The sequence below is a fragment of the Microtus oregoni genome, unplaced genomic scaffold (assembly GCF_018167655.1).
Source record: "Microtus oregoni isolate MIOR12 unplaced genomic scaffold, Mior012 000054F_ref0000373, whole genome shotgun sequence".
In the NCBI taxonomy this organism is placed as follows: Eukaryota; Metazoa; Chordata; class Mammalia; order Rodentia; family Cricetidae; genus Microtus; species Microtus oregoni.
Window position 1 is genome coordinate 10316965 of NW_024543830.1, and position 13892 is coordinate 10330856.

The 13892-nt window shown below is 36.0% G+C and overlaps 1 protein-coding gene across 1 annotated transcript in view; it reads right to left on the bottom strand.

Moving 5' to 3' along the window:
- Sycp1 (synaptonemal complex protein 1) overlaps positions 1-13892 on the bottom strand; it is a 92729-nt gene that overhangs the window by 61378 nt on the left and 17459 nt on the right. Inside the window, exons 9-11 of the mRNA XM_041638211.1 lie at positions 7718-7787; positions 7072-7145; positions 4266-4374 (exon numbers count right to left, since the gene is read on the bottom strand). Of these exons, the coding sequence (XP_041494145.1) occupies positions 4266-4374; positions 7072-7145; positions 7718-7787 (253 nt within the window). The remainder of the gene's footprint in view (positions 1-4265; positions 4375-7071; positions 7146-7717; positions 7788-13892) is intronic.

The window sequence follows — 13892 nt, forward strand, 5'->3', positions numbered from 1 at the left end:
CACAACCATCCATAACTCCAGTTCCAGGTGATCCAATGCCCTCTTCTGACCTCCATGAGTACCAGGTACACACATGGTACACAGATGTATACAAAACACTTATACACATAAAATAAAATACATTAATCTTTCTTAAATTCTAAAATGAAGTTACATGACCTAATAATAATAAAAGAAGTCAGGCATGTTATATACCTGTAATCCCAGATTTTTTGAGCTTCAACAGAAAGATATAGAACTTAAGGCCAGCCTGTGATATTGTCTATTCAACTCAGTTATGTTGTCTATTCAACTCCTGATAAAGTATTAAGAATTTACTAAGGCAAAAATGAAGAAAAATGGGAATCTAAAGAAGTGAGTTAATCATAAAGTCTATTTTTCACCCGAGAACATTTGTAGATTCTGACAAAGCAAAATTCCAATATGAAAATGAAGACAAAAATATGAAACATCAAAACTATAAAAGGTAGAAAGAATAAAAGAAGTAAACTTTTGTGCAATAATTTGGAAACTGAAAATGGAGGGATATCTAATAGAGAAACAAAACACAAGACACTTAGTGACAATCGGCAAGAAAACAGATATCAAGAAACTACAAAGAGTCTCAAGACAAGGAGTAAAAGAGGCCTTAAAGAAAAGCACATAGGAATAACAAAAGAACATATATGATATAAAAATGAAAAGGGGAAAAATGGGTGGAAGAGTATACTTGATAATAGGAAAGGGAAAAGAGAAGAGAGGTAGGAGAGGGGATCAACCAAAGCCTAAAAGGTATAAGAATGCCATAAAGAAAACTGCTACTTTGCATGCTAATAAAAATTAACATAGTATTAAAAATAATTCATTTTATATCATATACAAAAAAAAACAGAAAAATATACCAGACCTGGTGGTACAAGCCTGTAATCCACGCACTTGGGAGATGGAAGTAGTAGGATTAGGAGTTGAAGGTCAATTTTCCTTACACAGCAAGTTTAAGCCAGAATGTGATACACAAGACCTTCTCAAAATGAGGGGAGGGGAACTGGAGAGAAGGAAGGGAGGGAGGAAGGGAAAGAGGAAAGCAGATGCCAAAAAATGATGGTGAGGATGTGGGGAAAGAAACAATTCATACACTGCTGGTCGGAAAGTAAACTAATGCTACCACTATGGAGGTTCCTTACATGTTAAAAACAGAACTACTGTATGACCCAGTGACACAACTACTAGGTATACTCAAAGGACTCTAAGACACATACATATATATTTCCACACAATTCATAATTGCTAAGAAATCGAACTAGCCTAGATGTTCAACAGGCAAGCAATACTGACGAATATCTTGCATATCATCATAGAATCTTCATCTGGTGATGGATAGAGATCGAGACAGTGACCCACACAGGAGCACTGGACTGAGCTCCCAAGGTCCCAAGGAGGAGCAGAAGGAGGGAGAACATGAGCAAAGAATTCGGGACCACGAGGCGTGCATCCACCCACTGAGACAGAGGAGCTGATCTAAGGGGAGCTCACCAAGGCCAGCTGGACTGTGACCGAAAAAGCATGGGATAAAACCGGACTCTCTGAACATGGCGAACAATGAGGGCTGATGAGACACCAAGGACAATGGCAGGGGGTTTTGATCCTACTTAATGTGCTGGCTTTGTGGGAGCCTAGCCAGTTTGGATGTTCACCTTCCTAGATATGGACGGAGAGGACCTAGGACTTAACACAGGGCAGGGAACCCGGTCTGCTCTGTGGACTGGAGAGGGAGGGGGAGAGGAGTGGGGGGAGGGGGAGAAGGGTGGGAGGAGGGGGAGAAGGGTGGGAGGAGGGGGAGAAGGGTGGGAGGAGGGGAAGGGAAATGGGAGGCTGGGAGGAGGTGGAAACTTGTTTTTTGTTTATGTTTTTTTTTCTTCTTTTCGCAATAAAAAAAATATAGTACATATGCACAATAAAATGTTTTTCAGCCATAAAGAAAAATGAAGTCATATTCTCAGGAAAATGGAACTGGAAATCCATCACATAATCCATGTTAAGTGAAATAAGTCTATTGTGAAATATTAATTGAAGATGTGTTGCATTCATTTATGCTATGGAATATTTGTTTAATGATGCAAAGGCATTTTGTGTTCATGTTGCAATTGTTTAAGTCTGTAAAGCATGTTACTTTGCCTGTCTCAAACACCTGATTGTTCTAATAAAGAGCTGAATGATCCATGGCTAGGTAGGAGAGACGGAGCTGGCAGGCCGAGAGATAGAAAAAAGCAGAAACAAAAAGGAGCGAGAAAAGGAGGAGAGGAGGGCTGGAGAGATGGCTCAGAGGTTAAGAGCATTGCCTGCTCTTCCAAAGGTCCTGAGTTCAATTCCCAGCAACCACATGGTGGCTCACAACCATCTGTAATGGGGTCTGGTGCCCTCTCTGGCCTGTGGGCATACACACAGACAGAATATTGTATACATAATAAATAAATAAATATTTTTTAAAAAAAAGAAAAGAAAAGGAGGAGAGGATGAAGCAAGGGGTCAGCCACCCAGCAGCATAGCAAGACATGGAATAAGAAAGAAAGAAAATATATACAGAAGTAGAAAAGGATAAAAAAAAAGGCAAAAGGTAGATGAAATAACTTAAAAGCTGGCTAGCAACAAGCCAAGCTAAGGCAGGGCATTAATATGAAAGAATAAGTCTCCACGTATTTATCTGGGAACTGTGTGGTGGGTCCCCAAAAATTAAAGAGTAAAAAGTAACCAACAACCTAAGAGTCAGACTCAGAAAGACAAATTCATAAGCTTTGTATCATATATGGAATCTAGATAAGTGTGTATTTGTGTGAGAGAGATAGAAAGAAAGAGAAATATGGGTCATTCAGAGAGAACAAAAGATCTTGGAGGGAAAGAGGAAATGTAATGGGATTTTTATTACATGAAAGCAAAAAAACTATTTGATACAAAGAAATAAGCAAGAGAGGGGAAGGAAAGATAGAGAAGGGCAATGAAGATGCAAAATGAATAAAATAAAGTATAATGAAATAAAGATATTTAAATACTAAAATGAAACCTACCATTCAGTAACTTAAAATAAAAAGTGAATTACAAGATAGATCAAAAGATATTAAGCAAAATGAGGAATATTAAAGCAAATCTATTTTAATATAAATGAGTATGGTAGAGATAGAATTCTTAGATGACCAAAGTTTTTTGTTTTGTGTTGGGGTTTTTTGCTAAACATTCTTTTTATTAAGGAAAGGAAACCAGACCAATGCAAATAAGGCTCAAGATGGTGGTCTATGCCTATAAAACACCTCAGTTCACACAGAACTAAGGGAACAGGATCACAAGTTCAAGGCCCAGCCTAAGCTGACATAGCAAAGCAATAGTCAAACTTGGCTACACAGAAAGATCTTTCCTATAATAAACATAATGGAACAGCTTAATATCTAAAAACATTACTGCTAAGAATCTTTAAGATGTAAATAATAAAGGGTATTAATTTATAAATTCCAGAAACTATAAAACTGTCTCAGTATCTTAAAATATCATATTCTAACATCCAAAAATCAAAGATTTTGTGCTGGAAAATGAATCCTCGTCTTCTGGAAAAGCAAAAACTGCTCTTAACCACTGAGTCATCTCTCCAGCCCTGAAAACTGACTTCTTTAAAAAACCAAATGTCTTACTTTTCAATTGTCATGATAGAACACCATGACTAAGGCAACTTATAAAAGAAAAGTATTTAATTTGAGGCCTACTGTGGCAGAGAACTGTTGTCCATTACCAATATGAAGGGAAGCATGGCATCAGGCAGGCATGTCTCTGAGCAATAGTTACGAGTACTTTACTGACTGGGTCATCTTCCCAGCTCACTGTGGTGGCTTAAATGAGAATGCCCACCATAAATCATATATTTGAATACTTGGTTCCCAATACTTGTTCCACAAGCACCAGGCACAGAGACACAGAGAGCAAACTGGGAATGCCACAGGCTTTTGAAACCTCAAAGTCTACCCCAAGTGGCACACCTCCTCCAACAAGGCCTTACACGCCAATCTTTCCCAAACAGTTCCACCAAATGGGAAACAAGTACTCAAACATAGGACCTATGGGGGTCATTCTCATTGAGTCACGGCAGGGACTTGAGAAGATGACTCAATCAGAAAAGTTCAAATGTTCCAAATCAAGATTACAGCACTAGAAAAATACCATTAAAAAAATTGTGAAAAAAATCAAAAAATTTAGAACAAAAGAATTTACTAAACACACTTCTATATTTTTATATAAATTCTTACTTGTTTTTTCCTCTAATTGATTAACTTTGTCTCTGGATTCTTCTAGCAGAAATGTTAACTCTTTCATTTTATTTTCTTTCTCAGTACTCTGGATCAACAATAGTGATACCTAAAATAAATTTTTAAAAAACACTGCAGATGTAAAAAGTTAAAATTATCACCTTAGCATTTATTATCACATATAATTAATTATTTTACATAATTATTTTATATGCCATCTTTATATATCTATACATGTCATTTAATACATGCCTAAAAATAAATATTTATTGAATGAATGAGTAAACTTGTATAAAATACTCAATATTAAACTACTCATTTCAAACTTTTAGAGAAAGTTACACAATGAAATACAATTCATTCACTCAATAAATATTACTGAATACCAGAAATTGTAAGTATTAAGTACACAGAAATGAGAGACCTCACCTTTAAAAAACTCAGTACACGAACAACTACACCTGGACATTATCAGTAACAGAACAAAAATGTTTTCAAAATTAGAAAAGAATCTATCTCTTATCAGTATTGATATTAAGGTTTTTTGTTTTGTCTTTGAGACAGAGTTATCACTACATGGCCTTTAAAGTACTGAAACTCTATAGCCTCTAACTCATAGAGATCCACTTCTCTCTGCCTCGCACATGCTGGGACTAAAGGCATGTGCCACCAAGCCTGGCAAAGAAAGGAACATCTAAATCAGTCAGGCTTTAAAGGAGTTTTGATATATAGAAATTAATCAGGCAAGACAGGAAGGAATGGTAACACACACATTTAATCCCAGCATTTGGCAGACAGAAGTTCAAAGCCAGCCCAGTCTACACAGCAAGCTCCAGAATAGCTAGCAGTACATAGAAAGACCCTGTCTCAAAAGAAAGGGAGAAAGAAAAAAACAATCAAATATGGAGAAATGGTTGTTCCAGGCTGATTTAGGAAGAAAACTATTGAGAAATGTTTAAGATACCCAAAAGTATTCAGATGGCTACAACTGATATAAAGAAACAGCAGAAGTTAAAGATGCAATTTAGCAGAAAAAAAATAAAATAAAATAAGAGCCAACCTCCCTCCTTTTATCTCTAAATCACTTAAAAATTAGCCAGGGAAATAACAAACATAAATTACCTCTACAAAGCCACAAGACAACTATAAACCAAAGCACAATATAAAAAGAAGGAAAGCAGTTGAATGGAATGGAAAATGGCCAATGTCATCAGATAACTAACCCTGCTTTGCAAATGACACAGGCATACAAACTTCAAAAGATAGTTTTGAGGTAGAGCCAAGTAGCAGACCACTTACTAACCTAGCATACCCAAGACCCTGAGTTCAAGTCCCAGCACCTCAAAATAATAAAGATCATCTCTAAAATGGATATTGTAGGTAAGGAAAGGGTATGAAAGGTAGATTGGAAAAATCAGCATAAAAATAGTCCATTCAGCTGACTTTTCCTTTCCTACCCTGTCAAACTCTGCTCCATAATGTCATCTGTCATATTTCTATCCCCAGGAAGGTATCTACAATCTTAAATTTCAAATTTAGAATGTCTGAAAATTTCTTACAATGATATTTACAAATCCATAGGACTATCAGGCCAATGACTTAGCAAGATGGATCAACAATCTACGGCTCAAATATGGCACCAAGAATTCCAAAATGATGCTTTTCACATTTTATTCTATTTTGATATTTTGTGAAATAAGCATAATTTTAATTTTTAAGAAGAGTTCTTTCTTCTGGAATTCTGGTTTAAAAACAAAACTAAAATACAAAAAGACTGTTTAAAAACTTTCATACAACATAAGCATAGCTTACAAACTGAAATATCTTTTAATCACAATATAAAACTCTATGCATCCTTACTGTACTTCTATATTTTTATTATTGTATAACTATATACCCTCCTTAACTGTGATTACAAGATATCTTTTATAAAGCCAGAGAAGATGGGAGGAAATAAAAGAAGATCCCTTCTCCCTTTTAAAGACAAGATCTCTCTATGAAGCCCTGGCTGTCCTGGAACTCACTGAGTAGATCAGGCTGGCCTTGAATTCACAAATCTGTCTGCTTTTGCTTCCTAAGTATCAGGATTAAAGGAGGACACCACTATGCCCAGCCAGAATCCCTTATAATGTATCACTTTCTATTTAGAAAGCACAAGGCATGAAAAACAGCAATATAAACCTAAAACTGACATTCTTGCAAATATTAGAGAACATAGACTTACCATTTCAAGTCTTCTACTATGTGATATTAATAGAAAGAAGCAACAGAATGCTTTAGTTTCCTTTCATTGGTGTTATAGAGAGCACATTTCAAAAAAATTGCAAAATGCAATGATCATTAGGATTTTTGGTTAAACGAAATTTCTCATATTTTTACAGCAATGCAAACTGACATAAACATTTTAGATTCATTGATTCAAAATTACTAAAGGCTGACTTTCCAATAAATGCATAATTAAATCATGAAAATTCATTTAAGCAAAAGGCTAAATATTTGAATATATTAAAATTGTATCATACAAATGATCTTATATGTCAACAAACAATGTTTTTAATATTGTGGGTATTTTATAAAGTAAATATTAAAATATAGCATTAATCTCAGAGTAGTTAAAATTTAAATGTACTTATTATACCATTTAAGTGTAAGTATGCTAATTAACCTAATATGATCACTACTCAATGTGGACATAAACCAAAACATCACACTGTATGTCACAAATGAGTATAAACATTATGTACGAATCAAAAATTATGAACTAATTTTTTTAAAAGAATACAAGTAGTTGACTATTTTGTAAAACCTCATTTTCCTTGTTGTTTACTTCCTTCTTATATTCTTCTTCAAGGTGTTGGATTTTTTCATGATCTTCCTTTACTTTAAAAATAGAATAAATAAACCTTGTCTTAACACAATTGCATAACTTTTCCATTACCAACAAAATTTAAAGATTACCCTTTCTTGTTTATCTCAAAATTGCACTAAACCTCAAAAGTTTCTAGTGTATTAAAACTGGTATTTTCTTCTGCCAGTTCTATTTACTAAAATAATGACTATATACAGTTTCAAAGTTATAGCTTAAAGTCCTATAGTTCTTATAAAAGCACTTACATAAAAATTTTATTCTTTATACTTACATAAAATAACAAATCTTAGATATATATGTAGATATATAGATATATAAATTTACCAAAAATATGTAAGGCAAAATTATGACTCTAAAATACTAAATACAAGCCATAATAAATATTTCATAGAAAAGATGGTTTTAAAACCAAAAGAAATGTTAACATATATATTTCCTGCCACAATCAACAAGATTTTGAGAGGGGATTACAAAAGCAAAGATAACAAGAAATATGAACTAGTTGAAGGATACAGATACTAACAAAATCTAATAAAACATAAATAGCAGAAAAGCAACATGAAAAGTTAAATAGGAATCCTACACTTAAAATGCATTTCCAGTCTGGCATTCTCAGCTTGCCCACGAAGTTCCTCAAAAGCCAGTATCATTTTCTAGAATACAAAATTTAATTTTTAAATAAGAGACTTTTTAAATACTTTTTTAAAACTTTGAAAATATTAATAAATTTTGCCCTATAATCACTGGATACAAATTCATACAACTTTGGAAACTGCAAACACTGTAAAAAGATTTATGTCTATAATGAAGCCAGTGTTATTGATACCTTAGCTAATAAAGGTATCTGCTAACAAACCTTTCAGCCTGAGTTTGATCCTGAGAATCCATATGGTAGAAAGAAAGAACCAACTCCAACCTCTACACACATCCTGTGGCAGGCATACCTACACACATATACATACTATTTAAAGGTTTAATAACTATGCCTGAGAAATCCATAGAACAAAAATGCCTCCAACCTGTAAGCCGCTTGCCAAAAGACAGATACTTCCTGAAATGCTATTATTTATGAGACATAATTAGCCATGTTTTTACTCCCCTAAACAAGTTTGTTTGACTCATCTGCACCAGATATGCTTGTTGATCACATGCAGGCAGGTATAGTGAAAGATTCAACAGATCCATTATATCTGGATTGAATTCCAGAGTGATGGCACCTGGGCTTTGAAGTAATCTTTTATATGAGTTGTTTTTATATGAGTTGTTCTTCTGAAGGATTCACAGAGCCTTTGTATAACTTAGTCCTAAGACATACCTGGCCAGGTGGTGGTGGCGCACGCCTTTAATCCCAGCACTCAGGAGGCAGAGGCAGGCGGATCTCTGTGAGTTCGGGGCCAGCCTGGTCTACAAGAGCTAGTTCCAGGACAGGCACCAAAAGTTACTGAGAAACCTTGTCTCAAAAAACCAAAAAAAAAAAAAAAAGACATACCTGGAAAACCAGGAAGTTTAGTATGGCTGAGAATTGATTAGGTAATGTGCTACAGACAATGATGCTCTTATACACTGTAAAGATTTGCCACTCATATTAGTTTAATAAAATACTGAATGGCCAATAGTCAGGCAGGAAGTATAAGTGGGACAACCCAACTAAGAGAATTCTGGGAAGAGAAAAGCAGAGAGGCTAGTCACCAGCCAGACACAGAAAGCAAGATGAGAATGCCTCACTGAGAAAAGGTACCAAGCCACATTGTTAAACATAGACAAGAATTATGGGTTAAGTTTTAAGAGCTAGTTAATAATAAGCCTGAGCTAATAGGCCAAACAGTTTATAAAATAAGCCACTGTGTATTTCCTTGGGACTGAATGGCTGCAGGACCAGGCAGGACAGAAACTTCTGTCTAGAATAATGATCTCATAAGAAGTTTTACTGAGCCAGGCAGTGGTGGCACACGCCTTTAATCCCAGCACTCAGGAGGCAGAGGCAGACGGATCTCTGTGAGTTTGAGGCCAGCCTGGTCTACAAGAGCTAGTTCCAAGACAGGAACCAAAATGCTACAGAGAAACCCTGTCTCGAAAAATCCAAAAAAAAAAAAAAAAAGAAGAAGAAGAAGTTTTACTGTGCAGAAACTGACTTGCTAAAGGTGTCTCTTGTGTAACAACAAAGAGGCATTTGTGAAGCCATGAGGCAGTCACTTCATCAGAGGCTGACTCCTCTGTTGTTATTGCTGCTGCTGCTAGGCACTTAAACATGCTGGAGTGACTCTCCTCAACTGAACTGAGTAACAGAATACTGACAGGAGGTAGTACATGGACAGGAAAATATGTCAGGTTATATGCTTGCCCCTGATTCGATGTAGGCAGGAGGTACACAGGCAGCAAGTATATCAGCATGTGTGCTTACCCTGATTGGACCTGGAAGGAAATACAATGGCCTTATGGGTTCACCTTTTTTTTTAAAGATTTATTTATTATGTATACAACATTCTGCCTCCATGTATTTATTATTTATTATGTATACAATATTCTGTCTGTGTGTATGTCTGCAGGCCAGAAGAGGACACCAGACCTCATTACAGATGGTTGTGAGCCACCATATGGTTGCTGGGAATTGAACTCAGGACCTTCGGAAGAGCAGCCAGTGCTCTTAACCGCTGAGCCATCTCTCCAGCCCTGGGTTCACCTTTTTAAGCCTCAGCAAAAACGTAGCCACATTTTGCTGGGTTCACCTTTTTAAGCCTCAGCAAAATGTGGCTAGTCACCAATTCCTGGAAAACCAGGAATGACCTGGCCAGAGTCCATCAACCTGCTCAGTATTTAAATAAAGCTTGCTTCAAATTTGGTTTAAAATAGTAGTGGTGTAACGGCGTAAATGAATGCAGACAGAGTGTAAAAATATATATATATAGCTTTAATGTAGAAATAGACTTACAGAACCACCGTTCCCGCGGAGACCAGGAAAGCAGAAGCGAGAGCTCGGAGCTTGCTCGCCAAATTTATAGGCAGACATTAGCCCGAGGCGAACACGCCCCTTAAGGGGCGGGACTTATCCCTACATCTCCCCTTTTTGTCTAAATAAGACAGAACTAAACCAAATACAACTACATACAATAACAACAAATAATAAATACAACAAACAATATTGAGAACAAAAGCTTTGCTAAACATTCTATCTCAAGAAGTCCAAATAATGTAATGAGTAACTACAATTATATAATCTTCAACTCAGTCAAAGATCTGAGAAGGGAATAAACACTACTCAACAAACGAGATATATCCAAAATGTGCAACAATTGACAGAGACAACTGACTACCTGGGCAATCACCCAAAGTCTCGTTTGCAATGTTGAGTCAACCAATTTTGGCTAAGGCCTAACATAACTGACATACCATTATTAAAGGCAAGGAACTTTTCAAAACTATCTTACCCTGTCTTGGCAGGATATGACAGTCCTGTTTTATCCATTGATGCACGCTCTGTATCTGTGTCAGTGGTTGAGGTATGGGCATTTCTTTGCCCAAAGGCCAGTTCTGCCAAATAGAAAGGCTCCAGGTGGAGTGTTTTTGGTGCTCAACATTTTCTCGGGAATAGAGCGGTGTTGCCAGGAGCAATTGTGTCTCACTATCGCGAAACTCTGAGTTAGATTAAAGGCCATTTTCTACAGCTCTTTGAAGAGGTTGAAGATTATCTATCTATACTGAGTATAATCTCTATATATCTAAAGAACCTGATTAGTCTAATTATAAATGACAAACTTAGATGACAATTAGTCTATATAATTCTCAATATCTATCTAACTTAAAGAATAAGACAATAAACGACTGTGAAACAAATGAGGACAATGACCTCCAAATATAAACAATGTACAAATATACATTGCAGTAGGTAAATATATATCAATACACAAATATTATATAAGTATCTTAATCAGAGGTAGAAATGTACACTGCAATATGGTAAATATATACAATATATATATATCAATACAATATATGTCAATACATAAAAATGTTTTAAACAGAGGTAGAAACATGCATGCGTACAATAGTCAATATAATTTAACTTTGTATCAATATACAAGAATCTATACCAATATATTTGTCTATTATCCCATCATCCCTCTTTTTTTTTTTTCGAAATGATCCCTGAGCTTATAAAATTCCTCCCCCAACCCTCAATCATATACTAATTATAATCAACCCCTAAATGATGTCCCTAAACCCAAGGGCAAACTTTACTGGGAGAGGGGACGTCGTTCTCTAGAGTTACTTCCAGCTGTCATAGGGGCGACGTTCTTTCTGGGGGATCCTGTGAAAGTAAAATGATGGTTAAATTTCAAGATAATGTCTTTTAAAATTGCAAATAGTCTCTGAGTATTTTCGTGCAGGTCTGGCCAAAATGTTGTATAAGATGTGCACCATTTCAGCTAACCAAGTTGGAACTGTCTTGTGCAGCTGGTACCCAAAGCAGGTCTTGTAGTAGCGCTATCAGTATCATGACGTCATATCAACTAGGTGGAGTTGTTGTTATGGGGCCCCATCTTCTTCCTGGAAACTTCAAATGTCACTTCAGGAAAAACTCATTGTTCATTATGAAAAACTTAAACATTAATCATATAGACATATATAGACATATATATATATATATATATATATCCAATGAAAGACATGATAGATATATTCAATGAAAAGTATGATAGATATGAAGAAAAGCAAAGATGTTTTCTAAACTCATATTTCTTTCTGTCCCATATCATGGCTCTTGAAATGAGACAGAAACTCCAGAAACTCTGGGTTTTTCTCTTACTAACAGGCTTGGAATTGGAGAGGGACTGAGCCAGAGTCCAACTTCAAAACCAGCTTTATAAATTTAGAAATATGGTTTAATATTACTTACACAACCCATTCAGTTGTCTTGATATTTCCTATTGGGCAGGTATTTTTCCATCTGTCAGTATCCAAACATCCAGGGTCCCTTGAATTTCTCAAAGATGAGTGTTTTCCTGTGGAGATAAGAACAGAACCCTGCCCCCATTTTATATGTTTTTCTTACCACCTGTATGAATATCATCGTTGTGGATGAGTTGTCATTTCTCCTTTCCAAGAGGTTTCTCATCTTCAAATCGAAACTTTATTAATTTTGATGGTATCCACAATTTTTCTTCTCCTGTGGAAACAAGAGCAAAACCCCTTCCCCAACGTAGCACATCTCCTGGCTTCCACTGAGAGGTCAGCACATCTTTGAAATAAATCGGTTGATTTAGTTCAGCAGACTTTTCCATTATCCAATGTCTTTCTGCTGCTGTCGTTCCTTTCTCATTAGCGTTAAGAAAATTCAAGGTTAATAAAGCATTATGTAATCTATTTCTGGGGGTATTTTCAGTCCCTTTCTGTTTGTTCAGCATATCCTTTATAGTACGATTTGATCTTTCTATAACTGCCTGACCTGTAGGATTATTTGGTATACCTGTAATGTGTTTTATATTATAATATTCAAAAAAGCGTTTCATTTTCTTAGATACATATGCTGGACCATTATCTGTCTTTATTTGCGCAGGTATACCCATGATGGCCATAACTTCCAATAAATGTGTGATTACTGAATCAGCCTTTTCTGAGCTCAGGGCAGTAGCCCATTGAAAACCTGAATATGTGTCTATGGTGTGGTGTACATATTTTAATTTGCCAAATTCTGCAAAGTGGAACACATCCATCTGCCAGATTTCATTCCTTTGGGTGCCCTTTGGATTAGCCCCTGCAGGCAGTGGCGTTTGGTTATAGAAAGAGCAAGTAGGGCATTTCTTTACAATCTCCTTAGCTTGTTGCCATGTAATTGAAAACTCTTTCTTCAAACCTTTGCTATTAACATGATGTTTTTTATGAAATTCAGAGGCTTGTAGCACACTACCAATCAATAATTGATCAATTTCTGCATTACCTTGTGCTAGAGGACCTGGCAGACCCGTATGGGATCGGATGTGTGTTATATACATAGGGCAAAGCCTGTTCCTGATCAAATCTTGAACCTGGAGGAACAATGAGGTTAGTTCAGTATCATCAGATATAAATTCAGCAGTTTCAATATGTAAAATAACTCTTTCTGCATATTGTGAATCAGTAACTATATTAATAGGTTCTTTAAAATCCCTTAGCACCATAAGAATGGCATATAATTCCGCCTTCTGGACAGAAGTATATGGACTTTGTTCCACCTTATCCAAGTCTTCTGATTTGTAACCTGCCTTCCCTGATTTATTGGCATCAGTATAGAATGTACGGGCTCCAGTTATTGGAGCATCACGGACGATTCGAGGAAGAATCCAAGAAGTTCTCTTTATGAAGTTAAGCCGCTTGCTTTTTGGATAGTTGTTATTAATGTCTCCCAAAAAATTAGCACAAGCTCTTTGCCATGGTTCATTATCTTCCCATAATTTCTTTAGTTCATCAGCAGTGAAAGGCACTATAATTTCTGCTGGGTCTATGCCTGCTAGTTGACGAAGTCTCAGCTTGCCTTTTATAATTAACTCAGAGACTTTTTCCACATAAGTTTTCAGTTTCTTACTTGGTTTATGTGGTAAAAAGATCCATTCCAAAATAATATCATCTCTCTGCATTAAAATTCCTGTAGGAGAAATTTTTGATGGTAGTATGACGAGAATACAATCGAGCTCTGGATTCACCCTGTCCACATGTGCCTGTTGTAATTTTTCCTCAATCATTGTCAGTTCCTTTTCTGCTTCAGCTGTTAATTCTCTGGGACT